General features: G+C 45.3%; 2 protein-coding genes across 7 annotated transcripts; one reads left to right on the top strand and one right to left on the bottom strand.

Annotated features, from left to right (window-relative positions):
• The first annotated feature begins 674 nt into the window (after positions 1–674).
• cyhr1 (cysteine/histidine-rich 1) lies at positions 675–8547 on the top strand. 3 transcript variants are annotated; one of them, XM_040020203.1, is made up of 7 exons: positions 675–1216; positions 1486–1820; positions 2896–2990; positions 3669–3812; positions 4858–5069; positions 5230–5408; positions 6438–6650. In XM_040020203.1, the coding sequence occupies exons 2-7, from the start codon at positions 1533–1535 to the stop codon at positions 6648–6650; spliced, it is 1131 nt and encodes a 376-aa protein (XP_039876137.1). In that variant the 5' UTR covers positions 675–1216; positions 1486–1532. The 3 variants fall into 3 exon arrangements, with proteins under 3 accessions (XP_039876137.1, XP_039876136.1, XP_039876135.1); XM_040020202.1 differs by having other exon boundaries at positions 1471–1820; XM_040020201.1 differs by having other exon boundaries at positions 676–1820; positions 6438–8547.
• A 1159-nt stretch (positions 8548–9706) lies between these two features.
• On the bottom strand, positions 9707–19251 carry arpp21 (cAMP-regulated phosphoprotein, 21). 4 transcript variants are annotated; one of them, XM_040020198.1, is made up of 20 exons: positions 19009–19251; positions 15345–15512; positions 15028–15190; positions 14897–14935; positions 14715–14780; positions 14516–14630; positions 14190–14328; positions 13851–13988; positions 13666–13765; positions 13464–13559; positions 13336–13373; positions 13189–13239; positions 12754–12944; positions 12133–12264; positions 11913–12031; positions 11700–11774; positions 11458–11619; positions 11245–11338; positions 10332–10438; positions 9707–10197 (listed from the first exon to the last, which is right to left on the bottom strand). In XM_040020198.1, the coding sequence occupies exons 3-20, from the start codon at positions 15184–15186 to the stop codon at positions 10039–10041; spliced, it is 1980 nt and encodes a 659-aa protein (XP_039876132.1). In that variant the 5' UTR covers positions 15187–15190; positions 15345–15512; positions 19009–19251; the 3' UTR covers positions 9707–10038. The 4 variants fall into 4 exon arrangements, with proteins under 4 accessions (XP_039876132.1, XP_039876130.1, XP_039876133.1 ...); XM_040020196.1 differs by having other exon boundaries at positions 13464–13562; positions 19009–19250; XM_040020199.1 differs by lacking the exon at positions 11700–11774 and having other exon boundaries at positions 13464–13562; positions 19009–19250.
• Positions 19252–20687: the final 1436 nt, after the last annotated feature.

The raw sequence follows: 20687 nt of genomic DNA, 5'->3' as shown, positions 1-20687 counted from the left end.
CAGGGTGAGCACATAGGGCTACTGGGTAAAGTGTGTGTACATAGCTGAGTGGGGCTGCAGGCCATTCCACACAGACCAAATAAGGCAGATCTGTGTGTCCAGTGGGAGTGGTTAGATCTGTCCCTCCTGACTGCAAACAGCTGACCTTCTGACATCCTGCCCACCCCACCCAAAGCAGCCAAAGCACAGGCATAACACCCCCATCCTTTACATATGAAACCCTCCCAGCCCTCGGTGCTCCTCAAACAAATATCTAGGACATGCAAACGCTTATAAATGCTTATGGCCTCGTAGTGGTAGTTATTCGAGCACTACATGTTTAGGGCTGAATAATTTATGTATCCTTAATAAGCAACATCAGATGAACCCGGTTTGATAGATTGCAGCAGGGATATAAACATCAAGTCGGCGTACCAGAGTACCGGAAACGAGGTTATTTTAGTCAAAAGGTTTTGATAAAAGTTATATTTATTTGTTTGTTACACAGTGCTCTTATTAGTAAATATGTTATCACGGTGTTATAATATATACAGTTTAAATTATATAGAGCATGTGTGCTTTGGTGTAGTACCCTAATTTCGTCGCATATCAGGTTTTAGTCACCTTTCAAGCCCTGCCATACGCTGACCCACAGGTGCACACTACGCATGCGCCTTTAAAAACTCTTTAAATACCCCAAGTCATCTGCCACAACAAAACATTCCGCTGTCAGCCCATTCACGGCTGTGCTATAGTAGTTACTGGCGCATAAGAGGCCCTGGCAGAGACAGACAAATATTTACTTTCATATCTGCGTCTCTGCTAGTAATCTCAATCGAGAACCTGTCTGAGTATTAACGAAATTGACCTGGAGTCGTAAAAGGCTGTGTGGGGTGAAGTCGGGGGGAGACGGACAGGAGAAAAAAAACCCCAAAAAAACAAAGATGGCTGTGTAGCTAGAGAGACAAGTCCCAACGGAACTGTCTCCAGCAGCAGCTTTAATCACCGACACGTCCCGCGAGTCCCGCGGACAGTCAGCCGGTACCGGAGCAGGGACGCAGGGAGCAGCCGAGCCGGGCCCGCTGGTGTTGTAAGCCGCTGTCATTGCGAGTAACGGCGTCGAGAGAGGGCACCAACAGCTGAGAGAGCCCGGGTTGTTTTTGTTCTGCCTGGGCAGAGGGAGAGGACTGCTGTGTTTTTGTCAACGTAGCTAGCCGCATAGTCTGCTAGCCTAACTGTAAGTCACCCCCCTCCCCCAAAAAAGTCGACATTTAATTTATCAGATAGTCGTGATTACATTGTGCACATGCTCTCGTTATTATTCATTAATTGGCGTGTTAAGATACAAGTTTGTGAATGTAGGGTCGCGTTAACAATAAGTTAGCCTGCATTCCTTCCTGACTGCCGAAGCGCTAGCATAGCTCACGTTAGCTTGCTGTCAGCTGACCGTTAGCTTGACAGGTGGTAAGCTAACCCCGAGCTAACCTGCAGGTATTTCGGGCTCAGCCTGGTCGCGGCAGGTACATAACAGGCTTTTCAAGAAAGCCACCGTCATGTCTTCACTGGAAGAGCGAGACGTAGGCGTTGCGGCCGCCCCTGGCTCCTCCTCGGCCGGCCTAGGGGTCGGGGCCGTGGGGGTAGCTGTGGAGGCTGTCGCTGGGGTCGCAGCCATGCAAGAGGAGGTCGCGATACGTCGAGAAGGGCCCGAGCCAGACCCAGACGAGCCACCCAAGAAGAGGGTGAAATTACCCGAGGGAGAGGCAGGGAAGCTGGAGGAGAGACTGTACTCAGTGCTGTGCTGCACCGTGTGCCTAGACTTGCCCAAGGCGTCTGTATACCAGGTAAACATGTTGTCAATCACAAATCTGGCCCCCTCCACCCACCCCACAACCCCAAACAAACATCAGCACACCAGCTCAACCTCATAATAGAAGTTGCCCATGTGTCCCCAGCCCTCAATCCCCACTGTCAACCTGTTGAATGTGTTGGCCAGCTCCATTTACTTTTTAGTGATACTGGATCCGACAAAGGCCCCAAGTGTCAACAGCAGATTGAGCCATGAGGCCAAGAGACCAGACACAACCAGGCCAGGTGGTCAGCTGTACTGGCTCAAGTTTATAACATAATACTGTGAATTATCCTCAGAGAGAGAAAGAGAGAAACAGAAAAACTACATTCCCAACCCCTCATAAGACTCCCAAAACCTAAATCGGAATAATCTTTTGTCCTTTCCTTGATCTTTACCCCAGCTTTCTACATAATGACCCCAAACTGCTCTTGTCAATGTCAAAGGAGCACATTTGCTAAGTCAATCATTGTCCAGGTAGTCATCTGCATTTACATGCCTGACTACACAGTGTTAATCTTTAACATTTATTGGTAATATAAACACAACGCTATGTTCTTTCAATACATAATATTCTGCACATGCATCCAGATATATTGTGCTAGGTTTGTTAAGCCCAGTTTCACACAGAAAATGACATCATTTATGTAAAAAAAAAAAAAAAAAGGGTTTTCAGTATAGTTTCTTCTTTGAGTTATAATCTGTCAGATATTTCATAGAAAGAGGCAGACAGCCTGTTCAGCAGATATAGCCAATTCAGTATTACAACTTAACCAAAATTATAAATAACCAAACATTTAAGCAAACGTGTTGAATGGTTTTACACTAAATTATTTGTTGTAATATGAATATAAATTAAACTGGCCACTCTTTCATATTTATAAGTTGTTCCAGTTTATTATTTAAATAAACCCATGTAACATATAATCTGTTATTTCATTAATATTTGACACATTTAAGTCAATATTTATTCTCTAGGTTTCTTCCTGTTTAACAACATCACTAGATAATTTATCGCTTTCCTCAGACCTTCTGATTGACCCGTCAGCATCCTGTTTTTGTCCTACTAGTGTACCAATGGACACCTGATGTGCGCTGGCTGTTTTATCCACCTTCTGGCTGATTCCCGTCTGAAGGAGGAACAGGCCACATGTCCCAACTGCAGGTAAACCAGCAAATAAAATGCCAGTGTGGATCCCGATTTTGGGGACCGGTAAGTTAAGCTTAAGGGTGACATAAATTAAACGTAACACGTGAAAGAAATGCAAAGGGGTATGTAACGTCGTATTCGCAGGGAGATGATCAAACAAACATATAATATATATGAGGATCAAAAGAATTTGGATTTATAATATTTAAAAAAAGAAAACATATAGATGTTAATAATCGCTGTATGTGTGACAATGTTCATACAAAGTTTAGTGCCACCTGTGTACCCAGCTATTATGGATCTACAATCATTATAGTGAGAAGAAGCTGCTGGAGTAGGTCCAAATGTTTAGAAAGCATGCTAAACAAAACTATAACCAGCGACATTTGCTGCTTAATATTTTATATTTCATCTTTTGCTTGTTAGCACTGGGCCTTTTATAAGAGAAACATTCTCACGGTTGAATTTTTAATTAGGTTTATTGAAGCATGTTTGTCTGACATCTGAATTTTTGCACAAACACAAAAACACCTTAATTAGTTTTACTCAGCCTTATAGTACGCTTGGCAACAAAAGACATAGTACTCAGTGGCTCTTGGCTTTACTTTGCGTCAGTATATTCTACATACCTCAAATCTTAAATATACCCCTGCCCTGAGGTGTGATTTATGCTTTTTCTCCCTGTTTGTGTAGGTGTGAGATCAGCAAGAACCTGTGCTGCAGGAACCTTGCGGTGGAGAAGGCTGTCAGTGAGCTGCCGACAGAATGTACCTTCTGCCTAAAACAGTTCCCCCGCTCCAGCTTAGAGAGACACCAGAAAGAGGAGTGCCAAGACAGGTACACACACACACACACACACACACACACACACACACACACACACACACACACACACACACACACACACACACACACACACAGAATGACAGTTTTTCCAAGTTTTGCAGCACTTGTAGCCAGAGAAAGTGAGAAATGAGTTCCAGCCACTTTTCTTACAAAAGGCCCCAAAAGCATCAAATGAAGTGGGCTCAGGAGAGTAAACATACGGACATGTGACAGTAGCATGATAGTGTGTGTGTGTGTGTGTTGACGCGCTGCAGGATCACACGGGGTTAATGTGGTGAAGCAGCTACTCCAGAGGAGAAAAACCACTAACATGATTACAGACTGCACATTATCTTGTATGTGATACTCATGGCTCCTCATGAAGTCCTATGGGGTTGTTGCTATAGCGATAGGTGACCCTGCTTAGAATACTGGTATCTGTGCGAGTGTTGCTATGACGACTGCCGTTTCGCCAGGTGTTATTTTTTGTTGTTTTTTTTTTTCTTTCCCCTGGTCGGGTCACACAGAAAATGACGGCGGTCTCCCGCGAGGAGGCGCTGACGTTGGCTCGTACCCTCGGGGCCGTTTGCTCATTAAGATATGAAGTTTAATACGGCATAATTACAGTGCATGATTACAGGTGTTTTTGTTGGGAATCCTTTTTAAATGTCCGCGTAGGCCAAAACTTTCCAGTCAGAAGGTTGACTTATGTAAGCATGGCTTCAATTAGCCGTGCCTCGCTGCAGAGACTAACTAGTACCTTTCACATTACTAATAGTGCACATCAACATGTTCTCGCTGAAAAGCACCGCTATAAAGGATGTAGCTAATATGAATACATGCATTTATTCCTTGTGGTTGGGTCTCATCTTTAGTGCAGCATTAATTTTCTTTAGTTCCCAGCGCACATTAATTAATACCTTTGGTGACTGTAACGTCCAATCACTACACGTGTCACGCATTTATCACAAAGGACCTGTGGAAAGGATGTCGTTTATGTACACCCACGCCTTTGCTTCCTTTGCGCTCAGCTCTTTCCCCACCATTATCTTGCCAGGGTGACACAGTGTAAGTACAAGAGGATCGGCTGCCCGTGGCAGGGTCCTTTTCATGAGCTACCAGCACACGAGAGTGAGTGCTCGCACCCCACGAAGACTGGAACAGAACTCATGGGAATACTGGGAGAGATGGACCAGAGCCACCGCAGAGACATGCAGCTGTACAACAGCATCTTCAGCCTGCTGTGTTACGAGAAGATTGGGTTTACAGGTAACACCCCCCCCCCCCCCCCCCCCAAATAAATAAATAAATAAAAATAAAAAAGAGGATAAAATTGTTTGGTGATATCTGTGCCTGTAATTCAGTTTTTGTCCTCATCACAGCCTTTCTCCTCCTTTCTAATTCATGCTGCATTTGTGTATCCACCCAGAGGTGCAGTTCAGGCCGTACCGCACTGATGACTTCATCACTCGTCTGTACTATGAAACGCCGCGCTTCACTGTCCTCAACCAGACGTGGGTGCTGAAGGCCCGCGTGAACGACTCCGAGCGCAACCCCAACCTCTCCTGCAAGCGCACCCTCTCCTTCCAGCTCATCCTCAAGAGCAAGGTACACTCGCTACCCACTTACTTTATTTTTAGGTTTCTTCACGCTTGCTGGATTTCACTCTTCGCCTGATGTGGTTTGAATGGAGAGGTTTGGAGACACTTAAGTCCTGGAACTGACTTTACAGACAGATAATCAACTCTGTTACCATGACTCTAACGTGACTCTTTACCATTTGTGCAAGAGACAAATTTCAAACAGTTTTGGAAAGAAGAGAAGAAGAGCTTAAGGGGATATTTGGTTTATCATGGTAGATTAAAGTATTCTCGAGGTACTTCTGTTTGAACACAGACGTTACCATGTGCGCTTCACATTACTGAAACTTGTCAACCATTTTGGGCTGTATAGAAAATTCAAATGGTTTCTGAAAGATGAGAGCCAAGAAAAGAGCGTTACGGGTTTAGGCGGATTGGTTGTACACACAATGATCTCGTTATTTAAAACTTTAAGGGAAGTCTACATTTATTTAGTTTTAAAATACTTTTGGTTAGAAGAGACTAACCAAAAGGTTAGAAATAAGGCAGGTTAACAACCCCAAGACCCCTGTCTAAATGCACAGAGAAGCTGCGGTAACGTCAGTGTCAGCGGTCACTGGGATTGCATGTATACAGTCTCATAAAATAAGGCTTAAAAAATGGCTTTTTTTCTCTCCACACATGTGCACATTTTCACAGCATTATGGCTGCCTTTACAGTTACAGTGAGACATGCCTGAACAGACCAAGAGTGTTTTTATGTGTCATTTTTTTATATTTTCTCTTTTTTTGTGAAAAAAGCAGCAATATCTAAAATTACCACCAGTTATTGCATTATGAGGGCGAGGAATTCAGTTATGGAGAAGAAAATTTGAGGTAATAGAAGAGCCCATGGGCATTTCTGATGATAAATGTATATGTCAGCGATACTTTGAAGTTGCTTATTCTCGCCAACCGACTGATCAAAGTTCAGAGATTTTCAGATGAGTTTTCACTGTAAAATTTGAGCTCACGAGCTGGAGCCGGCCCCCTGCTTTAACCTGGATGTGTCTCCACAGGTAAACTCGGTCCTGGAGTGCTCCTTCCTGCTATTGAAGGGCCCCTACGACGATGTGTGGATCAAGCCGGTTATCCACCACCACTCCTTCAGCAACGACACCAACGAGACCGACTACGTCCCGCTGCCCATCTCCGACTCGGTGGAGTGCAACAAACTGCTGGCCGCCAAAAACATCAACCTGCGCCTGTTCATCTTCCAAGTCCAAAAATAAAGAGGAGCGAGAGAAGGAGGAGGAAGATGGAGCAGGGGTGGGGTGGGGGTGAGGGGTCAGAGAGAGAATGTGATGATTAAAGAGAGACACCGCAGAACCATTGATACCTCTTTACACAAAAACAAATACATGAACACACACCTTCACACAGGGTACACGCTTCTACACACACACACACACACACACACACACACACACACACACACACACACACACACCACTAATTACACATACCTCCTTTTGCTTTTAAAAGATAGTGAGACCCCTTGCCCGAGAAAGCTGTGAGTTGCTATAGATGGGTGGGCATTGATATGAGATTGTGATGGCGGGGGTGGAGCCTGCGAAGGCACGGGTGGGAATGTCGGCAGCAGTGGAGGGAGGGCGGGGGGAAGTTCCCAAATGGTTGGTGTGTACCTGTGGTTCGTGAATGACCTTTCAGTTCCTGACACCCACAGCCAAAGGTAGCACACACACCAACCGAAACAGGTGTGGCAGTTGTGTGCGCGCGCGCGTGTGTGTGTGTGGGTGAGAGGGAAACAGAGTTGTGTGGCGGGGACCCCGGAGCGCAGCCGCAACTCTGCTCACCTGTTCAGGTGTCCCAAAGACGCGTGATAATGTGAAAACAGAGCGACCGACTCTGCTGAGCTGGAGCACGTGAAGGAGTGTGTGTGTTAATCTGTGTTGTCTTTTCTCCTCCCTCTACACACTGTACGCCTGAGTTTCCCCGCGAAGCTCATCATCCCACCTCCACCACCCCCCCGGTCTGCATTTCATCAAGAGGAGAGACGGCCTGGCTGCGTGCATGTGTTTTAGTTCTTCGACTTATTCCTGCAGCTGGGGGTTATATTTAACCTTCAACACTAATACCATTTTAATTTTCTCTTAACCCCGAGTATTTAAGTACCCCTGAACTTTTTCTTTCTTTAGTTGGGTTTTAGCGTGTGAACGGCCACCTGTGTAGTGCATACATGAGTGAGTGAGTGTAGACAGATCCAAACTGTGAGATTATTTGCAAACGTGTCTCCAGGTGAGCAGTATAAGGTTAGAGGACATTACTAGCAAGGCAGGACTACCACAAGACCTTCAAAGCCCCCCCCCAAAAAAAAAAAAAAGAAAGTCCCCTAGGGGTTCACAGTGTGTCAGTTAATTTTTGGTCAATTATCGTCTTTATTTGTTATTTACATCTCTAAAATTAAATGCCATCTAGCAGATGGATTATCACAGGATCAGTGTAGTTCTCATTGTGCATTTCTGGAGATTTTTTTTGTGTTAAGTTAACTCGTTGTTTTTGTTATTTTTGTGTGTTTGTGTTATAAATCAGGTGAACCTTTGCGTTTTAACTAGATCACACTGGGTTTAAATAAATTACCACAAACTGACTGACACATAGGAACTTCTAGGGACAGTGTATAAGTGTGTGCTGGGATTCAGCAGGAGCATGAGTGAGTTCCTGTTGTCTCTACACCCGATCCCCCCCCCCCCCCCCCCCCCCTCGCACCCCAAATCTGTGCAGCAGGGTTAGCCTCAGAGAGTCTCAGGGCGATCAGGACTTCTTCATTCATCTGCTCTGAGATCAGCAGCCGTCTCAAGAGGCTTTTTCTGAAGGTCAGACTTCAGGTGGTGATGGATGGTGTGCGTGTGTGTGCGTGTTTGTGTGTGTGTGTGTGTAGAGAGGTGGTGTTTTACCTAACAATGGTGACATATTAGTGTTAGACTTACTTGAAGGAAAACGAAGCAACGTTACTTAAGTAGATTCTACTGTAAAGCAGATAGATCTCTCTCCTCCTGACCTCTACTTCCTGTATTTCTGTGTTTTAATGCTTTGTCTCTATGCCAGTGGACTCACTCATCTCACTATGGCTGTACATGTGCCTTTTATTAAAGATCATGGAACCTGCTTCTGCGTGTCTGAATGTTGGGGGCAAAAAAATAGGCCCGGCTCGGCGAAGGCGTCAGCCCGTATAAATTATGCATTCAGCACCGCAGAGATGAAAGCTAAATTTAATTTTAAGGCCCGGTGTGGATGATGGATATGTTTCATTGAATTTGAAAGGGGGGGGGAGATATGAATAACTTTGAGTACAAAATGGCTTGTTCAGCTCCTGAACAATAACACATTGGCAGTTATTGGCTGCATGCAAGTGGCTACATCACAGCGAGATGTCAGCTGTCTGAAGACTTAAAAAGAGAGGAGTGCTGTGTGTCTGTGAAAACTAGTTTGATTTCTGGGCTGTAATTAGTTGGGTTCTGATTTGTTTATTTGACTTGATGCTGCAGGAAAAGCACGGGTGTAAAAATAATAAACGACAGCTGAATCCCATTTAGCTGCTTCACATTCAGGGCACTGCTGCTGTGCCACTGATTTACTGGGACACTTGAATAGAGTGGAGCGGCTCTTGCTGCGATTATTTACAAAGCTGAAATAAGTAGTTGTTTGTTTTATTGCTTAATTAACAATCTGTATTTGTTTTTGATAATTTTGCTGTTTTCCCACATTCTGAAATGATAACATTTGTCTTCTGTGATTAAGGTAAAAACAAACACTATTCTCTTTTTTATTGCACAGGTTTCTAAGAGTAAGTCAGCTGTTGTAAGGCCTGAATAGACAGAATTTACTGTTGAAGATGTGTAATGAGGGTATTTAAACAGGAGGGGGCGCCTAAGTCTTACACTGGGGATCCTTCATTTGCTTAATAGTGTGTGGAAAATGGTATAATTTGCGCCCTGTAAGCTGCTCTTCTGTTACTGCATGATCATTTTAGTCTCCTAGTAACACCAATGCCCTTTTGATCTAAAAGCCAATATCCTGATTGATCATACCAGTCAATATGCTTTATGTAAATCCTTTACTTGCTTGCCATCAGTCTCTTATTTCTAAACTCTGGACTTTTCCACAGCGCACTGATCAAGACTGTTTATGTCTGGGTGTGTGGTACGTTTGGCTGTCCTCCTACACTGAGCTTTATTTCCTGGTGTCTCGTCTCATCTCAGCTCCATCTAATGTCATTAGCATGATCATCATCATCATCGAGTTCAGAGGAAACAGAGAGTCAGGATGATATAGAAATGTGACCTCATCAGTCCAGCCACAGCACTTTATTCTCTTCACACAGTGCATTTGCTTAAAACACAATATATATAATTTAATATCAATATAAAACTCCATTTGTGTATATAAATTATGCATTCAATACAGCAGCTCTTATATATACTTTTAAGCTTTGGTACAGTGGAACATTTATCTCTGTGAGTGCATGTGTGCATACAGCATATCCAGGGGGCATTAGCAGGAAAGGGGGGCAGGAGGTTGTGTGAAAAAAGGTGTTTATGTGTTAACCATGTGTGCGTGCGAGCGAGTTCACGCATTGACTAATGTATCAGTGCTCGATCAGTACTGTGCACTCCAGGCAGGCGTGCTGAGGTTAGCGCAGGTAGAAGGTTGGCAGCCGCTGAGGTGGGAGGGCTGGGGCACCACGCAGCAGTAACCAGTCTCCCCACCTACCCCGGTCACAGCTTTACTTTGGGGAAACGACACCGGAACGCCTCCCTGCAGAGAGACAGGGAGAGAAAGAAGCAAAGTTGGTGCTGGGAACAGCTACAAGAAGCATTTAGTGAGAGGGTTTCTTCTCTGGGCTCAAGCAGCTTCAGACTGATGCCCAATGAGACCTTTCTGGTGTTTACCTGAACCATGCTACACTGATGGGAGGCAACCGGTGAGTAGGTGCCCAGAACAGCCTGGGGCTGGGTGTGGGAAGACTGCTGCACCCTCACAGCAGGGGCATAACCTCCTAGACACACACACACACACACACACACACACACACACACACACACACACACATAAAAAAGAACATTATTAATTATATGATACTGGGATTAATGAAAGAAATTAACCATATAAGACCATTATAAATATTTAAGAACACGTCAGAGGAAATGCAAGATCTGGTTTGAGGCTTCGATACGGCTTTAAGAAACCATAAAAATACACATAGAACATAATTAGTCTTGAATGTGTAGATCAGTGGTTCTCAGAATGTGGTCATTATAAAGAAATTAAACTGATTGAATATGACTTTCATGGAAAACAAGAGTTTTATTATAGTGAGTGGAGCTATATCCTCTATTTGACACTCATTCATTATTCTGTTTTCTCTTTTTGAGAAGAGCAAATTAAAAATAATATCTAATTTGTTCCTCAGTTTTATCTGTGGTAAATTTGGTGGGATGCAGGTTATTCCACTTGGTGCTGCTTGGGAAATTACACTTGCATGTTCTCCATCCTTCACTCAGTCTGGCTGATGGAGTCATTTAAATTTCCTGCCAACTTTATACAATAATTTATTTCGTAAATTGCCACAGATGACGGGACTGAATTGTGTCTTCTTGCTCTTTGTCACTGTGATGAATAGAAGCAGCAGGAAAAGAGACCGGTTCACTGTGAGACCCTCAGACTACATCTCTGACAGTGTAACGGCCCCCTCCTCTACTGCCACAGCTTGTTTTCTCTCTTTCTCTCACTCACTCACTCACACACACACACACACACACACACACACACACGCGCGCGCACACACACACAGGAAGAATGTACCTGTTGGCTGAACAGCTTGGCTGTGGACTTGCTGAGTGGGTGAGGCAGGCCTGCATCCATGCTGAGCTGAGGTAGGGTAATAATACACAGGCACCTATAGGACATTTATAAGAGTAGCTTTATTCGGTGTATGATTGTCTGTAATTATTCCTTTAAAATGTCTGTATTTAACTAAGAAGAGACCTGAGATATAAAGCGCTGGTGTATCCTTACCTGAGGTGAGGGCTGGCAGTAGTTGGCAGGGTTGGGAGGAGGGGGAGGAGGATGAAGGGGAGGCGCTGCATAGATGTAACCCTGACTGGAAGGGTAGAGGGGCGGGGCTTCACCCGCTGACTGACAGCTCACATGAGCAAACTGTGAGGAGAGCTCTTCAATCTGTAGGTCAAAAGAAAGGAGGTCAATGCGCACAATACTTCAAACGCACAGCAGTGGAGGTGCCGCGCTGCGATACATACTGTAGAGTATGGCTGTGGGGGGGTGACAGGTAACATCTGTGGAGCTGTGTAAGAGACAGACGAGTACTGAAGCACCTGAGAGAGACACACATATGGAGACAGAGATAAAGGCACAAACAGTGGCATGTGCTTGAGTGTCAGCTAGACCGTATCTTGCATGTAAAGCACATCTTGCTGTGCGTGTGTGCATGTTTGTGTGTGTATGTGTGCTACCTGCTGCTGCGGCTGCTGAGGGGGGGAGCCCTGCAGCTGAGTTTGGCTCCTGATTGGCTGTTGATTCTCTGGAGGGTTGTACACAACCGGGGTTCCATCAGGGTTGAGGAAAGGCTGCCCTGAGAGGTCAAAGGTTGGGTATGAAAATGTGCTTGTCTTCTTTAAAATAATATCTGTGTGCGTGTGTGCGTGTGTGTGAGCCTGCGTTTGTGTCAATTACCAGTATGTGGGTTCACTAAAATGCTTCCCGGCGGGATCCCATTCTCAATAATGTAGCTGGGTGCCTGCTCCTCCATGATGGGAGGAGAAGAGTGAGGACAAGTGGATGGCAGTCTGTACAGAGAGATGGAGCCTGGGAGCGTTCGAAAGAAGAGAGGAGGGAGTTTTATTATAACACCACTTAACAGATACCACATTTCCACACCCCACCTGTCTGTGCTACAGACATAGCGCGCGGCCCCTCGGCGCAGTCTCAGTGACGTTTTGTTCTTCCTGAAGATGTGAAGAAGGCTGGAGGTGTTGTGTGAAAATTTACAGCTATGGTGTGCGAGCGCTCATGGACCGAGTTAAAAATGTTCACACCACAACTTCCACCGCTTTTCGCTAATTAGATGCAACCACTAATTTATAAACAGTGATTTTTCCCAAGTGCGGCGATCGCGCCGATATCTGTGCATGCAAACACGAGTGCTCAGGTGCGGATGAACCGACACGTCTCACCCTTTGATGAGTGAATTTACACCTTGAACGTGTGACACAGGAAGTGTCACAAAGTCATTAAATGTTACGCTGAGACGAAGTACAAAAAAAAAAAAAAAAAAAAAAAAAAAAAAAGACACACCTGCACCTCGTGCGTCCCAGACGTTGTTAGTAGGTTGGCGGGTCTTCTGGGCGGCACTTGTCCATTGGTAGGAGGAATCTGACTCTGTGCTGCTCCAAGGTCGGGGGTCGTTGCTATAGCGACAGTCAGTCTCTGTGCTGCTCTGCCTGCTGCTGCCTGTCCAGCTGGAGCCTGAGCTGTCACGGCTCCCCCTGTGAGGCACATCCAGAATTATCCTACCGTCTTATTACTGCATGAGAGGTGCACCATTAAAAAGCCACTGAAATGATCTCTAAAACCTTTCGTTTGTGCCAAGATTCCTAAACCCTGATTCCCACAAACTCATGAAAATAAAATCTGGGTCTTATTCCTGTTTCTGCTGAAAAGCTGTGTGCCAGCCAGGCTGACCAAATTAAGATGATAAATGACTGTGCATCTGTGCCGACAAAGCTCTACCTGAAGAGTCTCCTCCGGGCCTCAGCATCTGGATAGTACTCGTCCACATGCCTGCACACACACACACACAGACATATATAAATGTTCTCATCTAAATATAAAAGCTGAAAGGCTGAAATGGAAAAATTGCACTGCAGGCAAGGTTACCTGGTTTCTGCATGGGCGCTCTCTGGGGTGCAGAACGGCTGTAAAAGTATGGCAGAGAAATTAGTGAAAATCCTTTCTGTGCCCGTGCCGCTGTGTCGGTTTTGTCCTCCTTGCTCTCTTTCTCTCACCTCTTTGTTGAAAATGCGCTCCCGTGCTCTTTGGTACTCTTCCTCTCTCTCCTCCACCGACTTGCTTTGCCTCTCTTGGAAAGGGTGGAGACGTCTCTGCTGTGAGGAAGCAAAGAGAGGCCAGGTGAAATCATCAATGGGATCAAAGTCACTTAGGATGGAAATTTCCCAAATGAACTGCAATATAGGAGGTCAGACAGACCTGGTCATCTGAGCTGTTGTCTCTCTTTAGGATTATTTTCCACTGCTGGATCTCCTCTGTCTTGTCCTTATGCACCTTGTCCACAAAACGCTCCTCGGGTCTATAACAAAAGAAGTTAGGACTGCTGTTAAGTTTGCACTGAAAAGTAGCGCACTACGGGAGAAATGCACATTGTGCTTGCTTACATGCGTGTGCTGCTGGTCCGGTTGATGATGACAGATTTGCCTGTCTGGTCTACATTGTGCTCCATGCCAAAGTAGGCCGCCACCCGATGGACCAGCATGCGGTGGTAGGATGACATGTGAGGGAATTTTTTAAAGGGACTGAGAGAGGGGGAAAACAAAAGGAGAGATACGGGAATAACAGAGGAAGAGGGAAAGCGAGTGGGAAGGTGAAAGTGAAAGAGAAACGAATAGACTTTAACACTCCAGCGCTATCATAACATATTCACCTAATCTTTAAAACGTGAGTTGTTGTTTTTTTTAAAGCTCAGTGAAGGTGTCCTTTCACAGACACACACACACCTATTGCTGGTGATGAAGTCAATCATGTCCTGCTCCAGTTTAAGCAGCATCATGCGGTCCCTGGGGTTGCTGTTGAGGGTGTCGACGATAAACTGGTGCAGGTCTATGCCGGTGGAGTCGGTGTACTCCACACTGGACTCTGAGAGCGACACGGGCACAGGCAGGATGTGTTATAAGACAACAAACACAATCCAAAATTACACCGCAATATTAAACACCCCAGGAGAGCCACATGTAAATAGCGGCACAGAGTCCAATTTTATTACATTTTATTTGCTTCCTTCTTTTCTTTCTTTTATGAGATATTTCAGAAAACACACACATACCTTTGGACAGTGAAGGTTTCTTTGGATCTGTGCTGCTCTTCTCCTGCTCTTCCTCTTTACAGGAAGTTCTCCTGTTGTCATGGCAGCTCGATGAGATGTTTGCGTCTGGAGGTGCCTGAAAAAGAAAGAAAGAATAAGTTGAGTGTGGTGGTGATGGTGATGAGGAGAAGGTGGATGCTTATGTGTGTATGTGTGTTACCTGGGTTTCTTCAAATGGTGGGCAGTCCTCACAGACAGCTTCAGCACGCACTAACTTTGGTCTAGCCTGAAACACACACAGACACACACACACACACAAGCAATATTATGAATTCATAGAGTCCAATGCAATCAATATTTTAGAAAGAATGAATAATGTGAGGCAGAATTATTTTAGCTTACCTTGACTTTTTTCTTTGGTTGAACCTGGCTGCACTGTTTCTGCAAGTAAGGATACAATTTATTATAACAGCGTGAACGGGCATCGGAGGGAACGCATAATTTTCAGTGGATCCACGCTTAGTGTTGCTTACCTGCTGCTCGAGCTTCTTAAAGTCACTCTGACACTCCACGCCCTCCTGATTGCACGGGGGCAAGCATGACGTAGGGGAGGGGCAGCTGACGACGTCACATGACGTGACAACGGAGGGCTTTAGGAGGACATCTGTACTTGCTACAACTGCTTCAGTCATCCTTCTAAAACAGAAAAAAAAAACAACTTCCACTCTGAGCCTGTTTACCAAGTGGGTGTCTGCATTTGTATATTTTACTGCTATTTAAAGATATTTTGCCTGCATTTGCATGAGTCTCTGTTTGTGTGTCTGTGTGTGTGGGGGCACATTTTTCCTACCTATGTGGAGTTGTTTACTGTTGAGCCTCACAGGTGAATGATGAGGTCATATATCCCATGTTCCCACGGGGCAGCCAGAAACACAATTATCGTCTCCGCCTCTGCTCGCCTCCTCTACTGTTCTTCTCTCTCTCTCTGCCGGCACTTTACTGGAGAGGGGGAAATAGCCTGAAGAGTTCAAATAACACAGGAGGGGAGGAGAAAAAAAACTGTTAGTGGTCATTTAACAGCAGAAACTGCACTACACAGTTTGACGAACACACTCGGAGCATAAAGCTGCTGGAAATGACATCAAGACGATCAAGTAGCTGAGCTTGTGTGTCTCTGCTTCCAAAATGTTCTCCTGGCGTCACAGTTAATCACTGCCTAACACCAGCGAGCATTTTACAGTAAACACGCTTGTGTATCGTGACGGTAACGCGCAGCCCTGTGCTCGGAAGCTGCATTCGCTGTGTGTATTTACGTGTGTGCGCGTGTCTGCGTTCGAGCATGTCTGCGAGCTTTTCTTAGAAGCAGCAGCTGTGGAGAGTATCACCCGATCCGGCCCGCTCTGATATTCCTAGAATACCAAGCTGAGTCTCTGATCCCAGTGGTGAGAACATAGCTGAGACCAAAGAGATAGACAGACGGGCACGACGCAGTGGCATTCCTCCATCATTTCCCAACAGGGCCGAATTCTGCTGTAAGACACAGCTCAAGGGGACACTTACTCCTGTAACACCCGGGACAGAATAACGAGCTCAGAGGATGCAGAGTCCCACAGCATGCTTATTTAACACCCGACTGGAGATGATGGCAGATTTTTTTGTTAAAAAAAAAAAAAGAAAAAGAAAAATCGTCTGTCAGTCCATGTGCAACCAAAGTGGTGTTTATGCTCCAGTGAAATGAAACACTGTACATGACAGCAAAAGAAAGGGAATTATTCTCAGTATGGCACACAGGAGACTAAACGTGTGTGTGTTGGTCTAACATTTTACGTACTACTTAAAGAAGGTGAATCATAATGTACTGATGTGTATTGATTATAGTTCCAAATATACTGATATGACCATCTGCTGATATTAGTTTTGATGTCTTAACACAAAGCTGGAAAAAAGCCGCTTCTCTGTCTTGGCATTGTGATCCTAAGAAAGAAGAAGCACTTCAGAGACACACACACTCTCAAACAGACATCATTTCAGAGACTCCCCAGCGTGATGTTGGCCAGTTGCTGCTGAACTGTCCTTCAGCCAAAACAGACCAGTTTCATGAGCGCTGCCTGAGGCCGACCCTGACCTTGCACCTCGGAGAGGGGAGGGGCGGCGAGCAGTAAACGACATACAATCAAAGACAAACTGAGTATTAAATGAGAGGGAGCAAGCTGCTGTTGAGCTGCGTTATACCTCAACCGTTGAGAGGAGAAATGGAAAGACAGAGCGGGACTGGGGAAGGATATGCACTACAAGGAAAACAAGACGAATGGGAGGTGCAGGAAGCAGGGGATGAAGAGAGATGAGGAAGCAGTCTGTGGAGATTTTAAAGGTGAAGAGGGGTGACGGGAGGCGATGGAGAGCGAGCGAGAAGAGTGAAGAATTAACGAGGGAGAGGCTCGCCGTGCAGTCTGTCTCCGGGCTTTTCAGCCGACGGCCGTGAAGAGAGGATTTGAGTGGAGCTACCAGGTTTTTTGCGCTGAGCACTGCAGAAAGTGGCCGGCCGCCCGGGGAGAAGGTGTGACACGATCATTAGCGTGTGACGGATGGCAGCGGGAGGCAGGGAGCGCCAGTACCCGCTACATCATCATCCATCTGCTGCTCTCCCCGAAGCCTCCAACCTCGGAGCCACTTACTCACCAGGACACCTTTCTTCTCCAGCCAAAAGCTGCCTGGCTTATACACACTGAGACACAGGCGGACCAGGGGGAAAATGTCCAGAAACTACTTTAGATGGCCACTGTCAGCTAAAGCGGGTTATATTAAGTCCTCAAGCCTGCTGCAGCCATGTTTGTAATTAAGGCCAATGAAGAGAAAGAGAGAAAGAGAGAAAAGAAATCTGCCTTTGAATAGCAGGGCTATAATTGCCATGCATCGTTTAACACAGAGATCCACATCATTGCTTGTGTGCTCTTTACACTTGTAGACATTTATCTTTACATTTTACCACCTCCGAGGAATTCATTCGCATCCCTCCATCTCAAGAAAACCTACAAAAACTAAAATAAAAAATAAAAATCCTCGCTGCCTCTGGCCACAGGAGCTGCTGCTGCTGTTTGTGTTTTGTCTCTAAAGGCTGCAGCTGAATCTAAAACAAGATTTCATATGTTTTCTCCCTCAGCCCGGGAGCTCATTAGGAAATGGCTCAGTGACAGACTGAAAATGAGAGAGCAAGTCTCTCTGGTGTTAAAACAATAACTGAGAAATTTCGAGGCAAACTCGCCGCTTTGTTCATCCATAATGTGTACAGCCTCTGCCCCCACAAGCTCCTAATTGGGCTGTTTTTGTTTCCCCTCTTGCATAATATAAAGGTGCCTCTTTTTTTTGGTTTAGACATACAGTATATATTCATTCCATCTTGCTTGCAGGTTTTTACTTCATCTCCTTGCTGCTGCACCCTCCACTTTAAGACAGTGAGAGATGCATAGGAAACTAGGCTACACATGTGAGATTTAGGTTACAGCACCTGGGCGGCCACAGCAGTCTTATCACTTAAGTATCTTGCGGGTACGACAGCTGCACTGGTCTGCAGCTGAAGTCGAAGGAAAGGCGAGGAAAACACCTACTGTGCATACATGCAGATACAAACACACATACATGCAGCTCATCAGGGAGGAAAGGGCTGGCGATAGAGGGTTAAAACAAACACACATTAAAAAAAAAGAAAAAAAGTAGGCTGCAAGAAACAGGTGGCATCTTCATGCACAACTTCGAAGCATCCTGTTGACCCATATAGCGGGACGGGCCGGTGTTTGATAGGGCATGTGCGGTCTACTTTCGGGTTGCGGCTCGCTCTCTCTCTCTCGGTCCTGGAAGCTAGAAAGCCGGTGGGAGCGTGTGTCGCATTAAGCTGACACACCGGGGCTATTTTTACACCAGGGGCAGGGAGTGGACCTCCTGCTCCGGGACTTCACCGTGCTGTCAGCGTGAATCGGAAGGATGGCGGATGTAAAGCAGGAGGAATAATGTGGATGTTACAGAGGAGGGGCAACTTAAACTAACATTTGTACACTTAAAAACACACACGAGGAAATAAGAAATATTAACAAAGTGGCGGATATTCCTTTGTTAGAGCATAACGGACCTCTTTACTAAAGTAATAATACGCATACTGAGTTGACAATAAGAGGCTTTTATCGGCGGTTATCAATCCGCGGTGTCGCTAACATTTCCCCCTGTCGCTACAGGGGGAAATGCGGCTGATAGGTGCGCCCCGGGGCGCAGTTAGCTTGTCAGATTACCGGTGTTAGCCGCTGTCAAAAAGGAGAGCCAAATTACAAAACAATGTTCAACCCAAGTAGATGAGTCGGTGTGATTTAAAAAAAAAAGTAAGTGATACAAAGAGGAAACGGAGGTGACATAACAGCATCAAAAGAGAGAGGGGAGCGTCACTGTCTGCCGGCGGAGTGACCGTTAATCGAGCTAACCGCGGAGATGTACAATTGTTGCCGCGGTGACGGCGTCAGTTAGCTTACCGTGTGCAGGCTGATGTCTTCACTCCCTCCGCGGTGCTTCTGCCGGAGCAGCTTACAGACCGTCGGTCCGCCGTACACCCTGCCTCTGCTGATTGTGAGCTCCGTTGCTCCTCCTCCGCCTTTTGCCTGTCTCTGTCGGAGCAGAGGAGCAGGGAGGGATGAAGGGAGGGAGAGAGAGAGAGAGAGAGAGAGAGAGAGGAGGAGGGCCGACAGCTCTGAACCCTGAGCCACGCGCCCACACACACGCGCAAGGAATACACGAGAGCCGGCCCTCCAACAGCCCACTCATCTCCATCTCGGTCCCTGCGTCTCCCTCGCTGCAGGAGCGGCTGTTTCTCTTTTCAACTCGGCTCAGCCTCCTTTACAACTACCGCAATAATCACTAACTACACTTGAATTCTCTTCTATCGGAGCTAAAAATATGCCTCATGTACCCTGTTACCTCATGTAGCCTACTTTGGCTGAGTATTAGCCAGCGTTTTGGGCCAAGCTGCTCCATCACAGCAAGGAAAAAAAGAGATTGTGCTTTTCATATAATTTATTTATAGTTAAGATAACTTACTTCCATTAAAGCTCGTGTAGTCTTAATAATATTATGCTAATAGTACATTTCCAAATAATAGCCATTACTGTGCAAAACTTTTGAGACACCCCTCATTTCTTTTTGCCAGGGAAATTGGAAACAGGTGCAGGAACTTACTGAAATATGCAAATATACATGTAAATACATTATATAAACCAAACAGAGTTTGTACAGTTCTAACAAGCCTGAAATGCAATATTTGGTGTGACCATCTTTGCTTTTCAACACACGCTAAACTCACTTAAGCAGCTTTTTTGTAATTTCTTTTAGTCATCATCAGAAATAGTTCCCCAGGCTTCTTAAAGGACATTCAAAGATCTTCTTTGGATGTTTGCTGCCTTTTGTTCTGTTCTCTATCAAGATGATCCCACACTGCAGGCACAGTCCAGTCCAATCCAGTCCAGGCACTGGATTTGATTTGTGATTTGTGACAAAGTGCCTAAAGATTCGATTTAAATATTGGTCTTTGCTAAGCTTTCTGTCATGTGTAAACACAACACCGCTTCTGATTCATGGTTCAGCATTAGGTAGCTTAATAAACAAGGAACAAAATGTTTGAAAATGGTCAGGTAGAAGCCCTGGACTCAGTTTGCGTAAAAAATCAGCAAATGTCCAATGAAAAACTCTGGGAGACCTTAAGAAATCCTGCAGAACTATTGCTCAAGACCAGTTTAAAAAAATACAAGAAAGTCTGGCTTTTTGAAACCAAAATATAAAGAACATACAGTGCTGTAATTAAAATAAAATAACTGCACTCTGCACGCTGTTACAGTTATGGGTGCTCGTATTAAACATCTATGTACATACACAACAACTCTAAAAACTCAATTATAGGCAGTTTTTTTTCTGCTCTTGAATCTGTAGGGGAAAGTATTTTTTAAAGAAAGAGGAAATTCATAGATGATCATTTAGACCTTCTGTTTGCAACTGACAGCCAATTGGAAGAAAGTTGGCCTGGGCGAACAGAAAATAGAGGTAAGACATCTTGGTTCATACAGAGGATTAACTGAGGCCCAGTATAAGATGAATAAGGACTACTATGAATAATGCAAAGCTACCATACTGGGGTCTACTGATACAAATGTGGGGCTGGAAA

Source organism: Simochromis diagramma, unplaced genomic scaffold (assembly GCF_900408965.1).
Source record: "Simochromis diagramma unplaced genomic scaffold, fSimDia1.1 OVJJ01000753.1, whole genome shotgun sequence".
NCBI classification, from domain to species: Eukaryota; Metazoa; Chordata; class Actinopteri; order Cichliformes; family Cichlidae; genus Simochromis; species Simochromis diagramma.
The sequence above is the reverse complement of the archived record's forward strand: the minus strand, read 5'-3'. Positions and strand labels throughout refer to the sequence as shown.

What these genes read in the sequence shown, in the direction of transcription:
- cyhr1 (XM_040020201.1), top strand. Translation starts at nt 1,533, where the DNA reads ATGTCTTCACTGGAAGAGCGAGACGTAGGCGTTGCGGCCGCCCCTGGC. An exon ending in CGAGAAGATTGGGTTTACAG is followed by an intron (nt 5,070 to 5,229) that starts GTAACACCCCCC and finishes GTATCCACCCAG; the next exon opens with AGGTGCAGTTCAGGCCGTAC. An exon ending in AGCTCATCCTCAAGAGCAAG is followed by an intron (nt 5,409 to 6,437) that starts GTACACTCGCTA and finishes GTGTCTCCACAG; the next exon opens with GTAAACTCGGTCCTGGAGTG.
- arpp21 (XM_040020196.1), bottom strand. Translation starts at nt 15,186, where the DNA reads ATGACTGAAGCAGTTGTAGCAAGTACAGATGTCCTCCTAAAGCCCTCC. An exon ending in TTAAGAAGCTCGAGCAGCAG is followed by an intron (nt 14,936 to 15,027) that starts GTAAGCAACACT and finishes CCTTACTTGCAG; the next exon opens with AAACAGTGCAGCCAGGTTCA. An exon ending in CACCATTTGAAGAAACCCAG is followed by an intron (nt 14,631 to 14,714) that starts GTAACACACATA and finishes TTTCTTTTTCAG; the next exon opens with GCACCTCCAGACGCAAACAT.